The 23,257-nt window shown below is 38.3% G+C and overlaps 2 protein-coding genes across 4 annotated transcripts; both read right to left on the bottom strand.

The window, feature by feature from the left end:
* Nucleotides 1–471: 471 nt before the first annotated feature.
* Nucleotides 472–12,744, bottom strand: LOC140972140 (uncharacterized). Of its 2 annotated transcripts, XM_073434607.1 has the most exons (3): nucleotides 12,581–12,744; nucleotides 6,760–7,815; nucleotides 472–645 (listed from the first exon to the last, which is right to left on the bottom strand). In XM_073434607.1, exons 1-2 carry the CDS (start codon nucleotides 12,663–12,665, stop codon nucleotides 7,028–7,030), a joined length of 873 nt encoding a protein of 290 aa, XP_073290708.1. In that variant the 5' UTR covers nucleotides 12,666–12,744; the 3' UTR covers nucleotides 472–645; nucleotides 6,760–7,027. The 2 variants fall into 2 exon arrangements, 1 of the variants encoding a protein (XP_073290708.1); XR_012174440.1 differs by lacking the exon at nucleotides 6,760–7,815.
* Nucleotides 12,745–15,187: 2,443 nt separating this feature from the next.
* Nucleotides 15,188–19,067, bottom strand: LOC140973332 (exocyst complex component SEC15B). Of its 2 annotated transcripts, none has more exons than XM_073436034.1 (2): nucleotides 16,525–19,067; nucleotides 15,188–15,204 (listed from the first exon to the last, which is right to left on the bottom strand). In XM_073436034.1, exon 1 carries the CDS (start codon nucleotides 18,938–18,940, stop codon nucleotides 16,538–16,540), a length of 2,403 nt encoding a protein of 800 aa, XP_073292135.1. In that variant the 5' UTR covers nucleotides 18,941–19,067; the 3' UTR covers nucleotides 15,188–15,204; nucleotides 16,525–16,537. The 2 variants fall into 2 exon arrangements, with proteins under 2 accessions (XP_073292135.1, XP_073292134.1); XM_073436033.1 differs by lacking the exon at nucleotides 15,188–15,204 and adding an exon at nucleotides 15,252–15,756.
* Nucleotides 19,068–23,257: the final 4,190 nt, after the last annotated feature.

The raw sequence follows: 23,257 nt of genomic DNA, 5'->3' as shown, positions 1-23,257 counted from the left end.
AACAATTTCTATCTCATTATGCAAAAATAAGATCCTTCTAATTCTTTATTTTCTTTCGCCAAATCAGAAACATCTTTATTTTCTCTCGCCAAATCAGAAACTTCTTGTGCTATTATATCTACAAAATCATCAAAGTTAGTGAATCATTATGTGTTGTCAACTCCTCAGCTTCAACATATTGTCACATTTGTCGACCTCATACTCTTTTTGAAACGTCTACTAATTAAAATTCTGCTAGAAATTTTTTTTGTAAGCCCATTTTTCAAAAATTTAAACTTTACACATGCATACATTATTTTTTTGTAAGCCCATTTTTCAAAAATTTAAACTTTACAAATGCATACATTAGTATCTGAAAACTTCACATTTTAAAATAAAGTAATCAACTAACAGATAAATATATTGCGGTTTAAAAATAGATAATTAATCAACCCTCGCCATACGTTTTAAAAATAAAACAAGTATGAAACGTGTAAAAACCATGTCTAACATTAACAAAATAAAAAGACATAGTATGAAAATATCAATCCACTCCTAATCTCAAAACATAATATGCGGAAAATACGGTCCTCGGGTTCGCGTGCGCACAACCAACTCTGCCTACTCATTCTTCGGCACCTCCAATTTCCTGATCAATATGCTCACCTGCATCATTCACACCCAGTGAGTCTAAAAACTCAACACACCTGTAACTTCATAACAAATACATATATATAGCACGCAACAGTGAAAAATACTGCAATAAAAATACGTTTCAAAATCTTAAAAAGATGTAAGTATAATCATGATATGTCAAAGCATAAAAATTTTCATAACATATCTCATCATATCAACATATACGTCTTCGTTTTCTTAATTTGAATTCCGTTTATTAGTTGTGACTTTCTTATCATCGTATTAGGCGATGAATCCATCTATATATAACCGCAGTACCCAACGATGGGGACATCAGCGACAGTATTACCCATCCTCTGAGTCTTGGCCTTACATATAATCGTATTATCGTATCATCATATAAGTCACAACCAACTCTTATCCTTCAAAACATGTCACCATATTCATCACTTAATAAAAGCATGCATATACGTAATTTTACTTAAAATCAAGCATGCAACATATTTTGCATAATTTCATGAAAAGTCATATTCTTGATAACATAAACATTTAAAATCGTGATCAGGGCGCTGCCAGGAAAAAAACTCAACCCGGGTGCAAAATGACCATCTTGCCCTTAGAAACCCTAATTGACCATTTTACCTATGTACCTCAAAATTTCGACCCGAATCCTACCAAACTCCTTAAAACACCTCAAAACGTATTAATAAGCATTTCTTATATGTAAACTCGAGCTCGTTTCAAAACTTATATGATTCGTTTTAAAACTTGGACCGGAGTCCCGGTTTTAACTCGAATCAACCTGAAACTTAAACAAATCTTCCCAAATTTAAACCGTGACTTGAATCTACACAACCAACACCTAAACCACCAGTTTCATACCCATTAGGACCTACGAACCAAGCCTGAAAGTTGCTGGAAATTTCCAGCGCACAACCCACGAAACACTAGTTGCATATACACCCCAATTCCTCGACTTAGCCCAAACCAACGAGGACCATCCCTGAACCAACCTTTCCTAGACCACCCTTGGACCCTCTTGGACCGACCTAACCCAACCTCACATCCCCATGCACGCTGCAAGACGCAACCATCCGCTAGCCACCAATATCGCCCCAACCGAGACCAAAGCGACCACTCTCAACTTAATGCCTTCGATCGACTCTAAGGTCACAACCAGCAGCGTGCGAGCCATCCTAGGCCATGGCTCAGACCCACGAGAGTCTGGTCCACGGCTTGGAACAGCCCTTAACACCGACGGCTCCACCCAAAACTCCTGACCTAGCGTCCACCGCGACTTCAACCCAACAATTCACGATCAGCCTCCAACAAAATGTGAACCACTTGAGATTCCAACCTATTGACACATATGTCGACGTAAACTGCCCCTAGGACTCTCACTAGGCAGCCCCTTGCACCAAGGTAACAAAAACGTGAGATACATGCAAAGACACGTGTATTTCATGACATAATGAAGAAAAATGATTTAACATGCAAGGTATAAGAAGAATACACGGCCCACGCATCAACATATATACGATATGAATGATGAGAAAAATAAAGATACATGGTGTGCCTTAATGTTTGCGTTCTTGAAAACTCGAAGTTTCTTGCGTAGAACGCGCACCGGAGAGGCGGAAGAATATTTTTTTCTCGAAAGCTAGGGAGAAAAATCGAGAATTGCTGCTGAAGGACTTTGAAAATGGGGCTGCTGTTATGGCGTGGGCGGCCGAGGGATTAGGGTAGGGTTATGGTTTGATTAGGTAGAGTTTAAGTAGGAAATTCATGCATAAATGAGCCTTAATTAAAAGGGTTTTGGGCCTACTAAGCACTAAAATAAACCCATCAAGTCCAATAACACTCCCGAAAAATATTTCGTTTAAGTACGTTTTTGAAAATATTGTCCGAACACTCAAAAAGTCCTCCGAATCATTAGAATTTGCATACCGGTTAAAAATATGACCCGGCGAGTAAAAATACTCAGCCAATGCCCATTTTAAAAAATCATACTTAAATACACTATATATTAAATAATTAAAATTAATTATTTAATAAAAATATTTTTCTTGACTATCTCTTTTCTCCGTTACTTGTTCGAGCGTGAAATGCAACTTAAAACCCTAATGCATGTACCTTTAAATAACCAAGAAATAAACACCTATCCAAACAATAATCATGAAATAAATGCATAAAAATCATTAAACACATTTTAAATAAAAACCCTAGATTGCATGCAGTCTGGTCACGTAGTTCGAATTTCCTAGACCTTACAATTTTTCCCACCTTAAACAAAATTTCGTCTTCGAAATTTAAAACATACCGAATAACTACAGGTAGAGACTTCTCATATCGGTCTCCGTCTCCCAAGTAGCCTCCTCCTCGAAATGATTCAACCACTTGATTTTGACCATGTGGATCACCTTGTTCCGGAGTATCCCCTCATGTCTATCCAATATCTGAGTGGGTCTTTCCTCGAAAGACAGGTTCGACGTTAGCTGTAGTGGCTCATAGTTCAGCACATGCGAAAGATTCGACATGTATTTCCGCAGCATAGAGACATGGAACACATTATGAACTCCCGCCAGATTCGGCGGTAATGCGACTTTGTATGCGAGTGTCCCAACTCTCTCTAGGATCTAGAATGGTCCTATGAATCTAGGACTAAGTTTGTCCTTCTTCCCGAATCTCATCACACCCTTCATTGGTGTGACTTTCACAAAAACATGATCCCATACTGCGAACTCAAGATCTCTGCGCCTCTTATCTGCATAACTCTTCTGTCGACTTTGCGAGGTCATCATCCTGTCTCGAATCTTGACTACTAAATCTGCTGTCTGACTGACAATATCTGGTCTCAACTTTGCCCTCTCTCCTACCTCGTCCCAATACAATGGTGACCTACACTTCCTCCCGTACAATGCCTTATATAGAGCCATGCCAATCGATGCCTGATAACTGTTGTTGTACGTGAACTCCACAAGAGGTAACTTGGGCACCCAGCTGTCTTGGAAGTTGATCATACAAGCTCTGAGTTGAATCACCCTCTCTGACTGTCTGTCGGTCTGAGGATGGAAGACAGTACTGAATAGCAAGTACTCAATGCCTGATGCAGACTCTTCCAGAATGCAGACTTGAACCACGGATCTCTGTCTGACACTATGGATATTGGAATCTCATGCAGTCTGACCATCTCTCTGATGTACATCTCTGCGCACTGAGTCATGGTGAAAGTTTTCCTGATCCATAGAAAGTGTGCTGACTTGGTGAGCCGATCGACTATCACCCAAATGGCATTATATCTCCTAGTAGTCCTCGGTAGTCCAGTCACAAAGTCCATGATAACGTTCTCCCATATTCACTCGGGAATAGGGAGTGGTCTCAGCTTCCCTGCAAGTCTCTGATGCTCTGTCTTGACATGCTGACATGTCAAACACTCGGAGACTAAACACAGAATATCCCGCTTCATGCCCGACCACCAATAAAGAGACTGAAGATCCTTATACATCTTCGTACTCCTTGGATGGATGGAGTACGAGGTGCTGTGGGCTCACTCAAGATATCTTCTCTCAGGGAATCACTGCTAGGGACTCACAGTTGGTCACGATATCTGACTATACCGTCTACAACCGTATACAACCTTCGTCCCTTAGCCTCATCCCTCTGTCTCAACTTCTGTAACTGTTCGTCAGAAACCTGCTCTGCTCGGATCCTGTCCCTCAATTTCGACTGTACTGTCATGGTAGAAATACTAGGGGCATCACTCCTGACATAGACTGCAAGCTCAAACCTCTGAATCTCTGCCTGCAACAGTCTCTGTACCAACAACTGAGCTATCACTGCATTTTTCCTACTCAGGGCATCTGCAACCACATTAGCCTTATCCGGATGGTAGCTAATGTCACAGTCATAGTCCTTCACTAGCTCTATCCACCTCTGATGTCTTATGTTCAGCTATTTCTGTGTGAAGAAGTACTTCAGGCTCTTGTGATCAGTGAAAATCCTGCACTTCTCCCCATGCAGATAATGCCTCCAAATCATTAGGGCAAAAACCACAGCTGTTAGCTCGATGTCATGAGTCGGATAGTTCTTCTCATGGACCTTCAGCTGTCTGGACGCGTAGGCTATAACTCTGTCATGCTGCATCAGAACCGCGCCCAAACCAAGCTTCGAAGCATCTGTGTAAACCACAAACTCTCCTTGCCCTGATGGCATAGCTAGAACTGGTGTTGTGGTCAACGCCTGTTTCAGCCTGTCAGAACTCTCCTGGCACTCTGATCCCCAGATAAATTTGACATTCTTCTTCGTCAAGGCGGTCATAGGCACCGCAATAGAAAAGAATCACTGAATGAACTTCCGGTAGTATCCAGCCAATTCCAAGAAACTGCGGATCTCTATCACACTCTTAGGCACTGGCCAATCTCAAACTGCCTCAACCTTGCTGGGATCGACCTCCACTCAATCTCGGGATACAATGTGGCCCAAGAATGCCACTCTGTCTAGCCAGAATTCGCACTTACTGAACTTGTCATACAGCCTTCTGTCCTGTAAAGTCTGCATTACGGTCCTCAGATGCTGACTGTTCTCCTCTCTACTATTCGAATAGATCAAAATTTCGTCTATGAAAACTATGACGAACTGATCCAAATATGGCTGAAACACGCGATTCATGAGATCCATGAAGATCACTGGCGTGTTCGTCAATCTGAAAGGCATCACCATAAACTCAACGCGTCCTGAATGCTGTCTTATGCACGTCAGACTCTCTCACCTTTAGCTGGTGGTATCCTGATCGGATATCTATTTTCGAGAATACTGATGCTCCCTGAAGCTGATCAAATAGATCATCGATCATGGGCAGTGGATACTTGTTCTTGACCGTAACTCTGTTCAGCTCTCTGTAATCAATGCATATTCGCATGCTGCCATATTTCTTCCTAACAGTATTTGTGCACCCCATGGAGAATAGCTAGAGTGAATAAAACCCTTATCTAGCAAGTCATGTATCTGATCCTTCAGTTCCTTCATTTCTGCATGTGATGGACGATAGGATGCCTTAAAAATCGGCACGGTACCTGGAATAAGCTTGATAGAAAAGTCCACCTCTCTATCTAGTGGAATGCCTGAAACATTGTTCGGGAAAATACCGGGGAAGTCCCTCACCACTTCGACCTCCTCTAGTCTCTGACTGATTGGCTCGATCATTGGCACGATACTGGCCAAAAATGCCTGAAAGCCACTCCTCATGAGCTTCCTCGCACAGATGCAAGAAATGACATGCGACATCTGTTGGCGTCTGGCTGCCTCAAATATAAACGGCTGACCATTGATAGTCGGACAGATACTGATCTCCGTCAAAAATCTATAGCAGCTCCGTTCGAAGAAAGTCAGTTCATGTCAAGAATAATATCGAACTCCGATAACGGTAGCACAATCATGTCTACTTGCACCGCATTTTTCTGTAACTGAAGCTCCAATTTCTTCACTATCTGTGAGGTAAACATCTGATCTTCGGATGAAATCAATACTCTGAATCCCAAATCCATAGCCTCTGGTATGATTCTTAGTCGCTTAACGAATGACTCGGATATAAATGAATGTGTAGCTCCGGAATCTAGTAATGCATACGTGACTACATCTGAAATATATATCCTTCATGCGACAAAACATACCATCAAATATGATCGCGTTGAAACTTAAGAAATTTTTTACCAGCAATTATCCAAAAATCCTCGAAAAATCACTTATTTACGTCTAGTAATCAATCAAAAATCTCATATTTTTACCTCCAAAAATTTCGGAATTTGCAATTTGGCCCTACAATTCTCGAAAATTGCATTTTTGTCCCAAAAAGTTTCGAATTTAGCCCAAATAAAACCTTAAAATTCTCGGAAAATCAAGAGTTTGACCCAAAAAATTCGAAAACAACCCTTAAAAATTTGATTTTTTCAGTTAGGTCCCAATACTTTCAGTTTTTGCAAATTGATCCTTAAAACCCTTAATCAATTCAATTCAACCCTTAAATCTACCTATTAGAGCACGCATCCTAATTTATTCTAGGTTCTCAATTCCAAAATAATTCTCACAACAATCATATAACCCATGCAATAAAGGCGATAAATTAAAATGCTTAAACATAAAGGTTACCGGTGATCAGTGTAGAGTCTGGATCCGCATCTGCCTCCTCCACGTGCATCACATAGGTCCTGCCAGTCGTGGGGCCCCTGTTCTTAGGGCAATCAGCTGCCTTGTGGCCCTCTTCTTTGCATACGAAGCATCTGAAGGTACCCCACATACATTTGTCGTAGTGTAGTTTGTTGCACTGCTTGCACGACTGTCCCTCTACCGGCTTAGGATCCCTTGGTGCCTGTTGTGGCCGCTGATGTCCCAGCCTCATGAACTGTCCCTGAGGCTTCTACTGTCCCTGATGCCTCGATGGCCCTGTGAACTGCTTTTTATGTGGCTGAGCGCTAGATTGAGCCTGATGTCTCTTTCGCTGTATCTCAAAATCAATGTCCCTCAAAGCCTGCTCGGCCTGAAAAGCACAAGCGGTGGCCTCGTCATAGCTCGTCGGCCTCATCAACATAACATCACTGCGCAGGGTAGGTCTCAGGCCATCTATGAAATGTCTCAACTTCTGAGCGGCATCTCTCGCAATAAGGGGCACAACATGACAGCCCCTGTCAAACTTCCTGATAAATTCAGCCACAGTCGAGTCCCCTTGTCGAAGACTCATGAACTCCCTCGTCAGGCGGCCCCTAACATCCGTTGGGAAATATTTATTGTAAAAGATCTCCTTGAACTGATTCCAAGTCAGGGTAGTCAAGTCTACCCCATGAGCAGCTCCCTCCCACCAAAAGAATGCGTCATCTCTCAACATGTATGTAGCGCACCTGACCCGGTCGTCATCCCTCATCTCCAAGTAATGAAAATGTAGCTCCAAAGATCGAATCCAACCCTCTGCCAAGAACGGATCCGTGGTACCCTCGAACTCCTTCGGGTTGAGCCGTATGAACTGCTCATATATGTTTGTCTGGGGTCGAAGAGCCTGCTGTAGCTGCTCCATCAGTCTAGTGATGCCCTCGAGGACTCGAGTAGCTGCGTCCCCTGGCGGTGGTGCTGGTGGTGGTGGGAGGCCTCTATCGCCTCCAATAGTGTCATCCCGTCGGTCGGTGCAAGGGGCGCGTCTGGGAGGCATGCTATCTGAATACAGTTCAAATTCTAAACATAACTCATCATGCAATTTAATCTAATTTTTTAAAACATTTTATCCTTAAATCATGAAAGCAGCTAAACATGTATCATGTAAACGTGCATGTGATATCATTAAAATATTCGAAACATTTAAACTTACAGACTTGAGGCTTAAAGACTGAGCTGCAGAAACTGACGGTGGCACAACCATATACATGACCCTTGCTCTGATATCAACTGAAACGTCTACTTATTAAAATGCTACCATATTTTTTTATTTTTTTTTGTAAGCTCATTTTTCAAAAATTACAACTTTACGCATGCATGCAATAGTATCTGAAAACTTCATATTTTAAAATAAAAGTAATCAACTAACAGATAAAAATACTTCGGTTTAAAAATAGACAATTTGTCAACCATCGGCATACGTTTTTAAAAAAAAGTATGAAACGTGTAAAAACCCTGTCCAACATCAACAAAATAAAAAGACATAGTATGAAAATATACATCCACTCCTAATCTCAAAACATAATGTGCGGAAAATACAGTCCTCGGGTTCGCGTGGGCACAACCAACTCTGCCTACTCAGTCTTCGGCACCTCCAATCTCCTGATCAATATACTCACATGCATCATTCACACCTAGTGAGTCTAAAAACTCAACACTCTTGTAACATCATAACAAATACATATACATAGCACGCAACAGTAAAAAGTATCGTAAAAAAAATACGTTTCATGATCTTAAAAAGATGTAATAATAATCATGACCTGTCAAAGTATAAACATTTTTATAACATATCTCATCATATCAGCATATACGTGTTCGTTTTCTTAATTTGAATTCCGTTCATTAGTTATGACTTTCGTATCAGAGTCTTATGCGATGGATCCATCTACGTATAACCGCAGTACACAGCGACGGGGACATCAGCAATAGTGTTACCCATCAACTGAGCCTTGGTCTTACATGTCATCGTATTATCGTATCATTGTATTAGTCACAATCAACTCTCATCCTTCAAAACATGTCACCATATTCCTCACTTATAAAATCATGCATATACGTAATTTTCCTTAAAATCAAGCATGCAAAGTATTTTCCATAATTTCATAAAAAGTCATATTCTTGATAACATAAACATTTAAAACATGTCAAATCATGATTAGGGCGCTGCCACGACAAAAACTCAACTCGAATGCAAAATGATCATTTTGCTCCTGGAAACTCTAATTGACCATTTTACCCCTGGACCTCAAAATTTCGACCCGAATCCTACCAAACTCGTTAAAACACCTCAAAACATATTAATAAGCATTTCTTAGACGTAAACTCGAGCTCGTTTCAAAACTTATACGATTCGTTTTAAAACTTGGACAGGGGTCCAGGTTTTAACCCGAATCAACCTGAAACTTAACCGAATCTTCCCAAATTTAAACCGCGACTTGACCCTACATAACCAGCCCCTAAACCACCCGTTTCAGACCCCTTAGGACCTACGAACCAAGCCTGAAAGTTGCTAGAAATTTCCAGCACACAACCCACGAAACCCTAGTTGCGTCTACACCCATATTCCTCGACTTTCGCCCAAACCAACGAGGACCAGCCCTGAACTAACCTTTCCTAGACCACCCCTCAACTTAATGCCTTCGATCGACTCTAAGGTCACAACCAGCAGCGTGCGAGCCATCCTAGGCCATGGCTCAGACCCACGAGAGTCTGGTCCACGGCTTGGAACAGCCCTTAACACCGACGGCTCCACCCAAAACTCCTGACCTAGCGTCCACCGCGACTTCAACCCAACAATTCACGATCAGCCTCCAACAAAATGTGAACCACTTGAGATTCCAACCTATTGACACATATGTCCTCGACGTAAACGGCCCCCTAGGACTCTCACTAGGCAGCCCCTTGCACCAAGGTAACAAAAACGTGAGATATATGCAAAGACATGTGTATTTCATGACATACCGAAGCAAAACGATTTAACATGCAAGGTATAAGCATTCTTCATACACGGCCCACACATCAGCATATATACGACATGAATGATGAGAAAAAGAAAGATATATGACGTGTCTTAACGTTTGTGTGCTTGAAAACTCGAAATTTCTTGCGTAGAACGCGGACCGAAGAGGCGGGGTAAGATTTTTTTTCTTGAAATCTAGAGAGAAAAATCGAGACTTGCTGCTGAAGTACTTCGAAAATGGGGCTGCTGGTATGGGGTGGGGGGGGGGCCAAGGGATTATGGTAGGGTTAGGGTTTGATTAGGTAAAGTTTAAGTAGGAAATTCATTCATAAATGGGCCTTAATTAAAAATTAAATGGATTAAAAAAGTTTTAAGCCCACTAAGTACTAAAATAAACCCATCAATCTCCTGAAAAATATTTCGTTTAGGTACGTTTTTGAAAATATTGTCCGAACCCTTTAAAAAAATCTGAATCGTTAGAATTTACATACCGGTTAAAAATATGACCTGGCGAGTAAAAATACCCAACCAAGACCCATTTTCAAAAATCATACTTAAATACACCATATATTAAATAATTAAAATTAATTATTTAATAAAAATATTTTTCCTAACTATCCCCGATCTCCATTACTCGTTCGAGCGCGAAACGCAACTTAAAACCCTAATGCATGTAACTTTAAATAACCAAGAAATAAACACCTAACCAAGCAATAATCATGAAATAAATGCATAAAAATAATTAAACACATAATTTAAATAAAAACCCTAGATTACGAACAATTAGGTTACGTAGTTCGATTTTCCTAGACCTTACACTTTTTCCTTCATTCTATATCTCACATTTCCATCCTCTAATTCACCTTACCTCTTTTTCAACATATTTATCTCATCCATTTGTTTCATGACAATATTTTTGTATCGTTTTGTTTCAGATATACCCTCTTATTGCTTTAAAGCATGCTTTATGTCCAATAAAAACTTTACCTTCTCACAAAATGGATATATCGACAGAACCCACTAACAATTAAAAAATAAAAATAAATAAAATATCAAACCAACCCAACCATAAAATTTACACAACTAGATTAATAAACTAAAATAATAAAAAAAAGTACTTGATTTCTATGCGTTTCAAAATGATTCAGTGTCAGCAGCATTAAGTGGGATCTTGCTTATCCCCCACCCAAACAACCGATGGTAAACATTTAAATCAAGTCGTACTCCTAAAATTAGGACAATCTCATATAACCAAGCCTAAAACAAAAAATCAAAATAAAATAAAAGTTATTGAAAACATACTAAGATCATAATTATTAAGCTATATATTAACCATCAATACAACCGTGCATCCATCAACATAAAGCTTTCTTTCGATTTGACATATTTCCCGGTACAAAAATCGGAAGGCAGCATCTCTCCAAGCATATTTAAAAAATTTTGTAAGGTCATTGAGATAAAAAAATATATATATAAAACTAGGAGTGATCAAATTATCAATGGGCAATATGATGCAGTTAAAAATAAATAAAATAAAAATTATAATAAAATCATCAATGTCACTTTGATCATCACTCCTTGCAAAGTAAAAATAGTTTTTCATAAATAGTTATTCGGTTGATATTGGTGACCTTTCCATCAAAATGACACATCAAAAATATGGAGACCAGTTTCAGCTCCAAGTCAACTGGTCGGTCACTATGATGTAGGCCGAGAACAATAGAGAAATCTGCTGATTTGAAATGGATGGTAATGTCATCAACAACAAAAAAAGAACAAGAATCATCCTGAAATCTGTTTAGAAAATAATCAACCCGGCCACTGCTAATCGCAAGGACTGACATATCAATCCATTTAGCGAAAGGAGTATCATTTATCCGACTCCTCTACTACTCGCCTCGAATTGGTTTCAATTCTCCCATCAAAGTTTTAAAATAAGGAGTGGAACATCGTGAAAGATATTCATTCTCACCCTTCTTCTCATGATAATCATTAACTGGTTTTTCTTTCACATCTATTTCTATATTAAAAACCAAAAACAAAGTTATACAAATAATTAATATAAACACAACTACGAAAAAATAAGAAAAACCTAATTGTATATACATGCAATAAAAAAATTAACATTTAGACAAGTGTCTTTGATCTACAAATCCAACCATGATATTAATTAATGATAGTCAATTGCATTTTTTCTAAATTAAGGAAAATAATCCCTATTGTTTTTAACATAATAATCCCTAAAAACTTAACCTAATCAATTAAACATCAAACATCGCCGTCAATGGTCATTTTTTTCCTCACATCTCTACAAATATAACCCTTTTAAATGAGAAAATGAACTAATTGTATATGTATGTTTCTTTCCACTTAATGAAAAATTTATATAAATTTCCAAAAAAAACAATAATAATAAATCGTTTCGATGTTGAACTCAGTGAGTTTTCCTTTCACTGCTACAAAATCCAGCAACAAAAGCATTCCTCTGATTTTTCTTGTACCACAGTAGTAGCCGCCAACAAAAATAAATAATAAATACTCACATAAAAATTGAATTGTACAAAACACAAGAAATTTGGAATAGCGGCCCCAAAACCAAACACTACACCTAATTTCTGAATTTCAAAAAAATTTCAAAAAACATTCCAATACAACAAAACAATCTACTGAATAGCAATATCAAGAACAAATCCTAGAAATTGGGAAAATGGTTTTTCAATAACTTAAAACAAACAATAATAACCCCAAAAAAATTCAACAAAGAACAAACCCTAGAAATTGGGAAAATGTGGTTATCCTTCTTACCTTGCTCGGATTTCTTCTGATTTATAGTTGTCTTTCGTTTATTCTCTGTTGTAGCTTCTGTCGATTTGTCCACTTTTTTCCCCATTTCGTGCGTCAGAGTCGAAACGTTCCTTCTCCTTCGTGGAATTATTCTTTCACTCCATCAAACTCATTGTAGTAGGGAAATTGAGGGAGAACAACAAAGAGGTATTCTTATAATATATATATGGGGTATTAATGGGTTTTACTTAAATATAAGGGCAATTTGGGTATTTCGGTACTCGTCAGAGAGAGAGAAAACATATACATCTGTTCTCAATTTGGAACTGAAGTGGTATTATGAATTTTGGAAAATTTATTGTTTGTAAAATTATTGATATGATTCTAACTCAATTTGTTGTATACAAAATAATTTTTCATCATATGTTCTGTATATGTATATGTATGATGTTGAAGTTATCTGTACTTCTTTTTCAAAAAACATAAAAGATTAAACTGTTAAAATTGGAACTTAGACTTAACTCAACCCCAAAAGCTAGCTCAAGAGGTGAGGATTATTCAAACCCATATATGTAACTCTCATGTATTTTATCAAATCGATGTGGGACAACTAACACACCCCACCACGCCAAGGAACGAACATCTGGAGCGTGAAGTTTACAAATGACCCAACTACGAGCAGAACGGGTGATCCGACTATGGGAAGTCTAACACATAACGGTAGAACCTGAGCTTTCATACCATGTTAAGATTGGAATTTGGACCTAACGTAACCCCAAAAGCTAGCTCAAGAGGAGAGGATTGTCAAAGCTCATATATTCAACTCACAGGTATTTCATTCAACCGATGTGATACAACTAACATAAACATTTTTTTTTTATGTTTGGTTATCAACTATTTTGATATTTCACAGGGAAGTTGCGTGTAATTTACACAACAAAATGAAGCTAATAAATATATTTGATTGATATGAGCTTAGGGCGTTGACTTTCAGGTGGGTGGTACTCGGTCAAACATGAATCAGTGTATGTTTGATCTAGCGACTATGACAATCGACTGGATGAAATTTCTCAACCATATTTCGTAAAATTATTTTGAGAGGCTTTTAGTTGAGGAACGTTTGAGGAAAAAAAGTTGAATATTTAATTGTTATGTTTTCCGAAAATCAGAGGAGCTATTTCTGAAAATTTTGAGATGAGGTAAAAATGTATTTTTATATGTTATTTCGAAGAAGAATGATAAAACGTATGTATTCTTTTTGTGTGTATCATTCGTTAGGTTAAGAACTACTTGTTGAGTCCTAGGCTCACTAGATTTCATCAATGAAAGTGATGATGATTGATATGACGGTGACTTACGAAGATTGATGGTCCGGAGTTGAGGAGCACTTATCCAAACCAATTTAACGTTCCGCAAAACAGTTTTAAGTTCATGAGTTATTTAGTTGAGGTTATTTTTATTTAGGCGTGATTCATGCTTGAATTTTGAAGTTCATGTTGTTAAATTTTATGTTGAGGATGATGCGTTGTCAAGATAATATTTTCATGGTTTATGAAGATGGTGTTTTTCGAAATTTTAGTACAGAATTTATAAATGCTTGAAGCTGCTGTTTTCGAGACTTTAGTGCAAGTCTTAAGTTTCATTTTGGTGTTTCGGTCATTGGAGCTTTCGGCCATTTAAAATTATTTTACTACGTTTTTAATTAAGAAACTAGGGACGTTACACCGACACTACCATACCAAAACAAAGCAAGACAGAACTGATTAACTGAGAATGATACCCGGCAAGTACCAGGAATCATCAAGAGACAGGCGTCTCGTGGATTCAAGGCTCGGAAGTCATGTATAGATACATTACACCATGCCATAATTAATGCAAAGCAGTAATCAGTTACATGCTTAAAATCAAGCAACAAATCATTGAACTCAAGAGTAGGTAGACATGTAGCATGTGTACACTCGTCGCCACCGGAGCCACAAAGGACTATCTTAATCGATTTGTTTATGTCGATAAGCTCCCATAACATCATAGGAAATAGAAAAAGAGGCGTTATATACAATAATACAAGTATCAAGTAATATTGCATATACTAAATTCACGTTCTTTATGCTATGTTGTCACGGGTCAAAATTCTCATTCGGGTCTAACCTTTGTCCTCCAGATCGACTAACGTTATTCTTAGTTTACAACGTCCTTACCATGCTAATTCTAAACTTACAGGTTTCAATAGAGTTACTGCTGCAAACTACCTCGAACAGAACCAAGGCCTCACGACTTACTTTTATTACTATTACCCTATCATATTTACCACATATCTGATGATAATCTTTAACCCTGAGAATGTATGTCTAGAGCACAGTACATGCATCTATACCAATAAGATGCACATTACTCAGAGTGAAACAGGTAAAAAAGGCATACAAGTTTTTCATAAAACTACAGACACAGTGGGAAGGCGTTGGTCAAATTACAGAACACAAGTCATGTAGGTTAATTTCAGAAACACTGGATGCACTCCCGAGTGAAACACTGCAGCAACGGATGGGCTGGGGTTGAGAGTTCTTTGAATTTGTTGGGAGAAACGTCTGTTGTCCAGATCACATTCAAGCTTTTTCAACATCTAACTTACAGGATGCCAGAAAATACTACATATAAGAAGTGACAAACATATAAGATGACTTGCTAAGGAGGTAGGGTAACTATTTACCAATTTGCAGAGAATCCTGTACAATTCCTGAACCATAGTGGCATAAAGCATAAAAAAGCCAAAATGTTGTCAGTGAGTGAGTGAGTGGGACAGGAAGAATTTCTCCTTGGTTGAAGGGGAGAAAAATGCGTGTTGTTTAAGAGAGAGGGATCTAGATTGAAGGATGTGGAAAAGGATGAAATCAGATAACGTCAGCCTCAGTAGGAAAGGGGAAAACCCTTCTCCCCATCAGTTCTCATAAATGTCCAGGGAAGTGAAGAAACACACACATTTTCATTTCATGAGAATAAAGCACATTTCTAAAATTGAAACCGAACATTGAGCAGCTATTTTGCTCTTCTTTCCCATTGCACAACCATAACCACCCAGAAACAGAAAAGGAAATTCAGCAAAATCACCATTCCGCCTGAACTCCAGGACAATGAAGCATCGATTTTGATGCCCATGAAGCTCTGATCTTGAAGCTTTGACCTCATATATCACCCTTACGCTTGAAGAATATCAAAAATAAACTATCATACCTTCTAGTTAAAAGATGTGTTCTCTAAGTCAATTTAAAGAATCAACGGAAGATGATGAAAGAGGCAAATAAAAGTTTACAATAGAATAAAAATGGTCATCCAAGTAGTCCAGCAGTCCCGGTCAGTCAGTCCTAAATATGAAAAGTATCTCCCTAGGGAAAGTGCCATATAGAGCATTAAATTCCATGCTTTTCCTGATACATGAATTCATAACTATTGTCACTCGTCAAATTCATGCTAAGATTAACTTTAATAACAGGTAACTAAGCTCTCTCGTACAAGGTTTCTAGGTATACACTCAAGTGGTATATCATCACTCTAATTGTTTTTTGGAGAACAAATATTGCTGTTATCTACACAACGGTTATTTCACAATATGTACTCCATGAATTCTCCTCGGTAATGAGAGATCATTACCATTAGCTGGAAGAGGTGCACACCTAAAGAATAATAGAAATGTTCTCTATACAATCTTATCACACAGAATCGACACCAGACTAGCTTTTATTAGAGTGCCCATCTCCAATTCCCCAACAAAGCTTCAAAATAATAATAAGAAAGACAATACGAAGAATATTCCCTAGAAATTTCTAAAGTATTGGCTATAACATGCATCTGCACAAAATGGCATTAACACATACAAGAATGTCTATGAATGATTTTAAGTGAAAACTGTGCAAAACAATCGACGAGCATAAGCAAGCAAAAAAAAAATAACACAACACAATGGAACATACAGTTTTTGTAACTTCAGTTAACTTCTTTGAGCCTTTTTATCAACGCATCTAGAGATTTCTTCTTAGGATTTTGCTTGGCTCCTCTCGTTCCAAAGGAACTGAATAATCGATCTGATTGATCCCTCAATTTCTCCGAAATGGAGACGACTTTCCGGTAATCCAATGCATTGTAACTTCTCTCCCTAATAACAGGATTCAAAAAACTCTCTGGATGATTGCTCGTTAGCAAATTGACCATTTGCCGGGACTCAATAAGTGCTGATTTCAACTGGTTCGCGTCTGCTTCAGACAAAAGAGGAGCTTGGTTTTCAGCAAATGATTCCAACAGCTTAATATCCACATCGATGCCTATGATTGCATTGATGCTGAATTTTTTAACAGATTCCCCAAGTAAAGCCCCAACAATCTTCTCGGATATATGAGAAAGAACATCTTCCAAAACCCGCTTCAGAACTTGAGCAGGTAAAATCTGCTGAGCAGTTGAAACCAATGTTTCCAAGAAAATAATCACTTCATTCACATACTCATTCTCTCCTTGCGGGGGATCGTCAGCCATCCAATTCACATTTTCTATCAAAGACATAAATCCATCAACCTTTTGCTTCAGCAACCCAGAGAGGGTTTCTTCCGCCCCATCACGGGCTTTGGTCAGGGGAAACTGCCTCCTACCCCTCTCCGCTATCCTTAAAGGGATTCCAGAGAGTTGTGCCGCATGACGAAATAAGAAATCACAAGCCCGCTCAAACACAGCCATGTTCGCTGCCATCTGCATGGCCTGGGTAACTGCACTGATAGAACCATTGATGAGTTTCAACAAAGCCACATCCAAGACCTCAGTCAATAGCCTGTCCAAGTACTTTTTAACCACATCATAAAAGTCAAGCTGCCCACCGTATGACATGAAACTCACAGAATCCTCAACGAATGAACGCACTATTCTACAGCAATCAGGAACCATAGATGAAAATGGTGCAATATAAGGGAATGCAGGCATGATGTTCGAAGTTTGTAGCTGAAATGAAAGGACATTCATAGAGTATTCATACTCTTTCTTCATATACATCTGCTCAAACTTATCAGCGGGTAGCGCATCAGCAATCTGCTTACGACAATCAGACAATAACAATTCGTGATACTTATCCCTATGCTTGCTCAACACATCAAGCAAAGCATCAATAGGATACCCGAATCTCCGTAACGTGACACCCAGCAAGCTCACATAATCCTTAATCAACAACAAATGATTAGCAGTTTGCATTCTAGAAAACTGATCCTCCAACACAGAGCACATCTTGCTCACAGCAGTATCCCATAAGTTCTCCACCTCCATCTTCGTTATCAACCTTCCTCCTGTCCTCAAAACACGGTCCTCCACAATGAAAAAACCAGCAATTTGCGCAAAGAATGTCTGATGAGACTCGAGGAAAGGCGTCATTGAAGACACCTGGAAATCAGAAGTCAACTGCAACTTCCTATTCTCAAAATAATACTGCCTGAATTTATCTTCCAGACCTAGTGTCTGATGTACGTGATAAGCTCTGTATAATGGCGTCAAATCAAACCCTGATGTCCCTATACCACCATTACTTCCATCAACAATCCCATCAATTTCATCTCCGTCTTCTTCTTCCAACGCATAGACACAATCCCTTAAGCTAAGTCGGCTTTGTTCCTCAGCTTGACGCTGTTTAATCCTCAACTCTTCTTCTCTCTGACGCGCAGCGGACGCTTGTCCAATAGCGAGTTGACCTAAATTTCTGCTCACTACTCGTATCTCCACGAGCCAATCCCCAAACTCCTTACTCACTTTCCTCTCTATGTGAACTCTAATCGCCGGGATCTGCTTCTCCAACATTCTTTTCAGAGTTGACGACGGCGTTTTGTCCTGAAAATTATTCTCTATGGAGTCTAAGCATTTTAACGCCATGTAGAAGTTACTTTTGGCGAGATGGAAATTAGCTCGCGAGCAGAGCTCCATGACATTTACGCAAGTGCTGAGGGAATTTATCGCAAGCGAGATGTTGGAGCACTTGTTTTTTGCCTCGACAAAAGAATCGAGGGAGGTGAGGAGGGGAACGGCTACATTCTGAAGCCTTGAGTTGGAGTCTGAAAGCGAGGACTTGAGCGAATCGACATCAGATAAGAGGGATCGGAGATCATCAACTGCCATTATGAAGTCCTGGTAGTGAACGCGGCACACGTCTTCGATCTCCGATTCTTTGGACTTGGCGAAGTTTTTGAGATGGTGGAGTAGAGTTTCGGGTTTGCCAGAGGCGAAGGCTTTTCTGACAAAAGGGCCGAGGTCTTCGCCGTTGCAGATGGAGGCGGATAGGAGGAGCTGGTCTTGCTTGTCGGCGGTGTCTCCATTCTCCGCCACCGCGGGCACGATCTTCCGGCGAGTCTTGGTGGAGCTCATCGTCTCGTCTCCTTGATTTTCTTATTTGGGGTCTTTTTTTCTGACAGTAACCGCAAAGGGGACGGAGAGGATTTAGAGAAGGCGTTGTTTTCGTGCCACTGGAAAAATTTTGGAAATGAGAGGATATTCATTTGGCCGCAGTTTAGGACCAATTCTTTTATTATTTTTTTTTTTGTTTCACTATTTTTCATACGTATTAACTGTTAAAAAAATAATTAATAAATACAATTTCTAATTTATCTCATATTTAACTATGTATACAATTGGAACGAATAGAGAATATAAATAAATAATAATGTATTTCATTTTTTTAACCTTGACGTGTTTCGTTAAATGAAGGAATAAGCTGAATATATTATCAAAGAATCACCCTAACGTAACTTTATTTTCTTATTCTAAAACTTCCAGGTTGAAATTTATGGATTTTGATTATTGTTTTATTGCTAACAATAAAATAATATATCAAATTTTAATTCATATATTATTTATTTACAAATTAGTTATACAAAATATAATTAATTTCAAATGATTATATTATTGGGTAAACTTTAAGGCAAAAACTTGTGTGAGACGGTCTCACGGGTCGTATTTGTGAGACGGATCTCTTATTTGGGTCATCCATGAAAAAGTATTACTTTTTATGCTAAGAGTATTACTTTTTATTGTGAATATCAATAAGGTTGACCCGTCTCATAGATTAAGATCCGTGAGACGATCTCACATGAGACTCACTCAAACTTTAAATTCATCCTAATTAGCAGAAAATAGTATATAATATAAAAATGAAATATATTTAAAATACAGCAGTCCAAACGCAAACTAAGTTTCAACAAATATATAAGTACATATCATCCTCCAACTGGGATGGTGATGAGAATGTTTAACAAACTATATTGCCTCTAACTATGCCCTTATTCCCAAACTATTGGTTATATTCAATCCCAGAAAGTTGTCCAAAATGTAATACATACAATAATTGTTATTCATGTTGTAACGTCCGAAAAATTAGTCTACGTAAACCACATGCATGCAAAATTGTTTTAATTGCTTAAATTATTTTATTTAATTGCTTTTAAATTATAGCATAATATTTTTGTACGATTAAAGGTATGATTGCATGATTAAATGATTAATTGCACAATTTTACATGAATTCATTAAATTAAGGATTTTATGTCCGGATATTCGAAGTTAGACCGGGGGACGGAGATCGGAGGCGATTAAGGGCAAAAAAAAAGTTGAATGTTATATTTATTTGAAGCCAAGAAAATTAGTAATTTAAATTATTTACGAATTTTAGTATTTTGAGGTCTAATTTAATTATTAGGCAATTTATAAGATTTTAGGTGTTTTAAAATATTAATTTTTGAAATTAAGGATTTAATTCTTGAAATTTTTGTGAAATATTTATGATGATTTTTAGGCCTTAATCAATTTATTTAATTATTATTTAAGTGAAATCTAAGATTTTTTATGGCAAATTTCGAAGATAGAAATATCAACTTTTTTAAATTTGAGTTTATCTTGATCTTGGTATTTAATTTTTAAATAAAACTTGGGGTCAACTTAATTATCTAATTAATGTTTAAATTATTTATTAGAGTTTGTTTAAACCTAAATTATGTTTAAGTATTTATTAGTTGGCAACTCATACACCCATACACCATCCACGTGAAGGACACCTAAAACACACACTAATTACACACACAAGCAGCCGAGAGTTTCTAGGCTATGATTTTGAATTTTTTGACTCGATTCCTTCGATCCAACAATCACCGATCCATCGTCATGCGTAGAACTATCGATTCACGCCACTTTTACGCAAAAGAAACAATCGAAACGCCGCTCCGATCGCCCACCGACTTCCCCGCAACGATTATCGAATATTCGAGCGTTTTTAACGCAAAGGCACGTTCCTAAACTCTTTTAAAACATCATACAAATCATATTATATGTGTTTTATTTGATTATGCATGAAAAATTACATGGGTTCGATTATTTTACGGTACATTATGTATTTTCAAAGTTTTAACGATTTCGCGCTTATTTTGAAAACGTTTTTGAATCCGACGGACACGCTGTCGAGGAGCTTTTTGTACAATTCATGCATGGCTTGATTCAAGAGGGTGGGTTACTGTGCATGGAGGCTGGGGCTGGGCAGGCTGGTTGGGGCTTGGCTAGGGTCATGGTTAGTTCCTAGGAGAAGTCCTAGGAGGGCTAGAGCTCGAGCCTTGGGCTGGGGAAGAGTCCACGTGAAGTGGGACTCTCCCCCAAGGCTTGCGTAGATTTGGTTCGGGAGAAGGGGGCTCGTGGCTGGCCTGGGCGCGAGCCAGGCTGGTCCAGTAGGGTCTTAGGATGATGGGCAGGAGTCGGGCCAGGGCTTGGTGCAAGGGTGTGCGCTGTGGCTCGAGCAAACAGGAGGGAAGCGCATGGCAGCAAAGTTACGCGCGCAGGCTGCTGTCTCCTTCAGGTGGCTAGTGCGCTGGTTCAAGGGCTGGGGCTGGTCTGGGTTGAGTCTAGGGGTGGTCCAGGGAGGGTTAGGAAGGGCTGGGCTCGGTGGTGGCTCGGCTGGTAGAGTCCCAACGACACTAGGAGTCCTTGAGCGAGAAGCTTCATGTGAGCAGATTCTGTAGCAAGGTTCAGTAGGTTTTTGAGCGAGCTAGGGGCTGGTTCCTTGGGCTGGGCTTGGTCTCGAGGGTGCTTAGGTGGGTTGACTCGGGTTTGGCTCGAGGTGGCTCGGGCGTGGCTCGAGTATTTTGGGAGATGGCTAGGTGTGTTCGATTATGTATCGATTTCGAAAATTAAAGAACTAAAATTGAATCCATGGGTCTACGGGTGTGGCTCATGACTTGGAAGGGTAGAATAAATACTAAAAATGTTATATTTATAATTTGGGATCAAAATAATGAGTTTTGGAATTTTTCGGGATTTAATCGTCGCACGAACGTTAATTAACGAATTAATTGAAAAGCCTAGTTTTAAGCTTTATAAAATTATGAAAAATTAGGTTTAAGCTTAAATAATTATTAAAAGTCTAAGTTTTTAATTTGGGAATTTTATATTAATGTTTGGTTTAAATCGGGATTAAAACGCGTTAATATATCTTATTTAAAGATTAATTTAAAAGTCATCGATTTAAGTCAAATAAAAATATGAGAAAATTCGTGTAAGCTTAAATAATTATTTAGAATAAGCCCATGCATTAAAAGTGAGAAAAAGATAAATTTGAGAATTTTTACATCCAAGGGCAAAACGGTCTTTTTACACTTAGGAAAATACGAAAACGCTTGGCAGCGTCCCGAAGGATCATAACACATGTTAAATGATATTTTATGATTTAAAATGATTATTTTGATGATAATATGTTATTTTATGATTTTTGGTAAAGCTGTGCAATTTTTACTGTTTAAAATGCTATTTTTGGAAAGTTGTGCTATTTAATGATTTTAAAGAAAAAAAAATATTTTGAGGGATGTGAATTGACTGTGACAAAAGATATGATTTATGATATATGATGTTGTGGGGATAACGTGAGGGGAGAAGGCCCCAGAGGGAGCCCATTTACGGGAGAAGGCCCCAGATGGAGCCCATACGTGAGAAAAGGCCCCAGAGGAAGCCCCCGAGGGAGCCTCGACGAACGTATTTCAACGGTGGAGCCTAGTGCACACCCCCATGGACCATGTGGAGCTAAGACTGCAGTCGACCAAAGGATAAAAGATAGTCACTTTCAAGGATCAAACTTCACCCAAAAATGATATATGATTGAAAGCTTATGATAAAAATGATTTTATGATATATGATTTACGATGAAGATTACAGCTATTTTAAAATGATTTATTTATGCTTAAAGCTTATTTTAAATGATTTTTAAAAGATTTATTTATGCTTAAAGTTATTTTAAAATGATATTCTATTTATGATTTAATTATGCTTAAATGATTTTTAAAAGATTTTAAATTGGTTTTTTTATTTTCAAAAGCTATTTTAAATAAAAATATGATTAAATGCATGTGAGTGTATATGTATTATTTGCTATCTATGTTTAGAACGTGTTGAGTCATTAGACTCACTAGGTTTGTATGATGCATGATTTGATGATTTTGGAGGCGGTGACGATTGAGTGGATCGAGTGCAGCAGTACACACCCGAGGGCCATTTATGTTCCGCACTAGGTAGATAGATAAATGATTTAAAGATTATGTTAATGATTTATTTTATGCACTTGAGATTTAAATTGTTAAATTATTATGATCAATGATTGTGTTGAATTATTTTATTTAAGAATTTAGAATTTATGATTTAAGATTAGGAAAAAAAA

This window comes from Primulina huaijiensis, chromosome 3 (genome assembly GCF_012295235.1).
Source record: "Primulina huaijiensis isolate GDHJ02 chromosome 3, ASM1229523v2, whole genome shotgun sequence".
NCBI classification, from domain to species: domain Eukaryota; kingdom Viridiplantae; phylum Streptophyta; class Magnoliopsida; order Lamiales; family Gesneriaceae; genus Primulina; species Primulina huaijiensis.
This window is presented reverse-complemented; position numbering and strand designations above follow the sequence as displayed.

Coding starts and splice junctions, on each gene's coding strand:
- LOC140972140 (XM_073434607.1), bottom strand. CDS start 12,665: ATGGGGAAAAAAGTGGACAAATCGACAGAAGCTACAACAGAGAATAAA. Junction 7,816..12,580: donor TCAGAAGAAATCCGAGCAAG/GTAAGAAGGATA, acceptor AACTGTATTCAG/ATAGCATGCCTCCCAGACGC.
- LOC140973332 (XM_073436034.1), bottom strand. CDS start 18,940: ATGAGCTCCACCAAGACTCGCCGGAAGATCGTGCCCGCGGTGGCGGAG.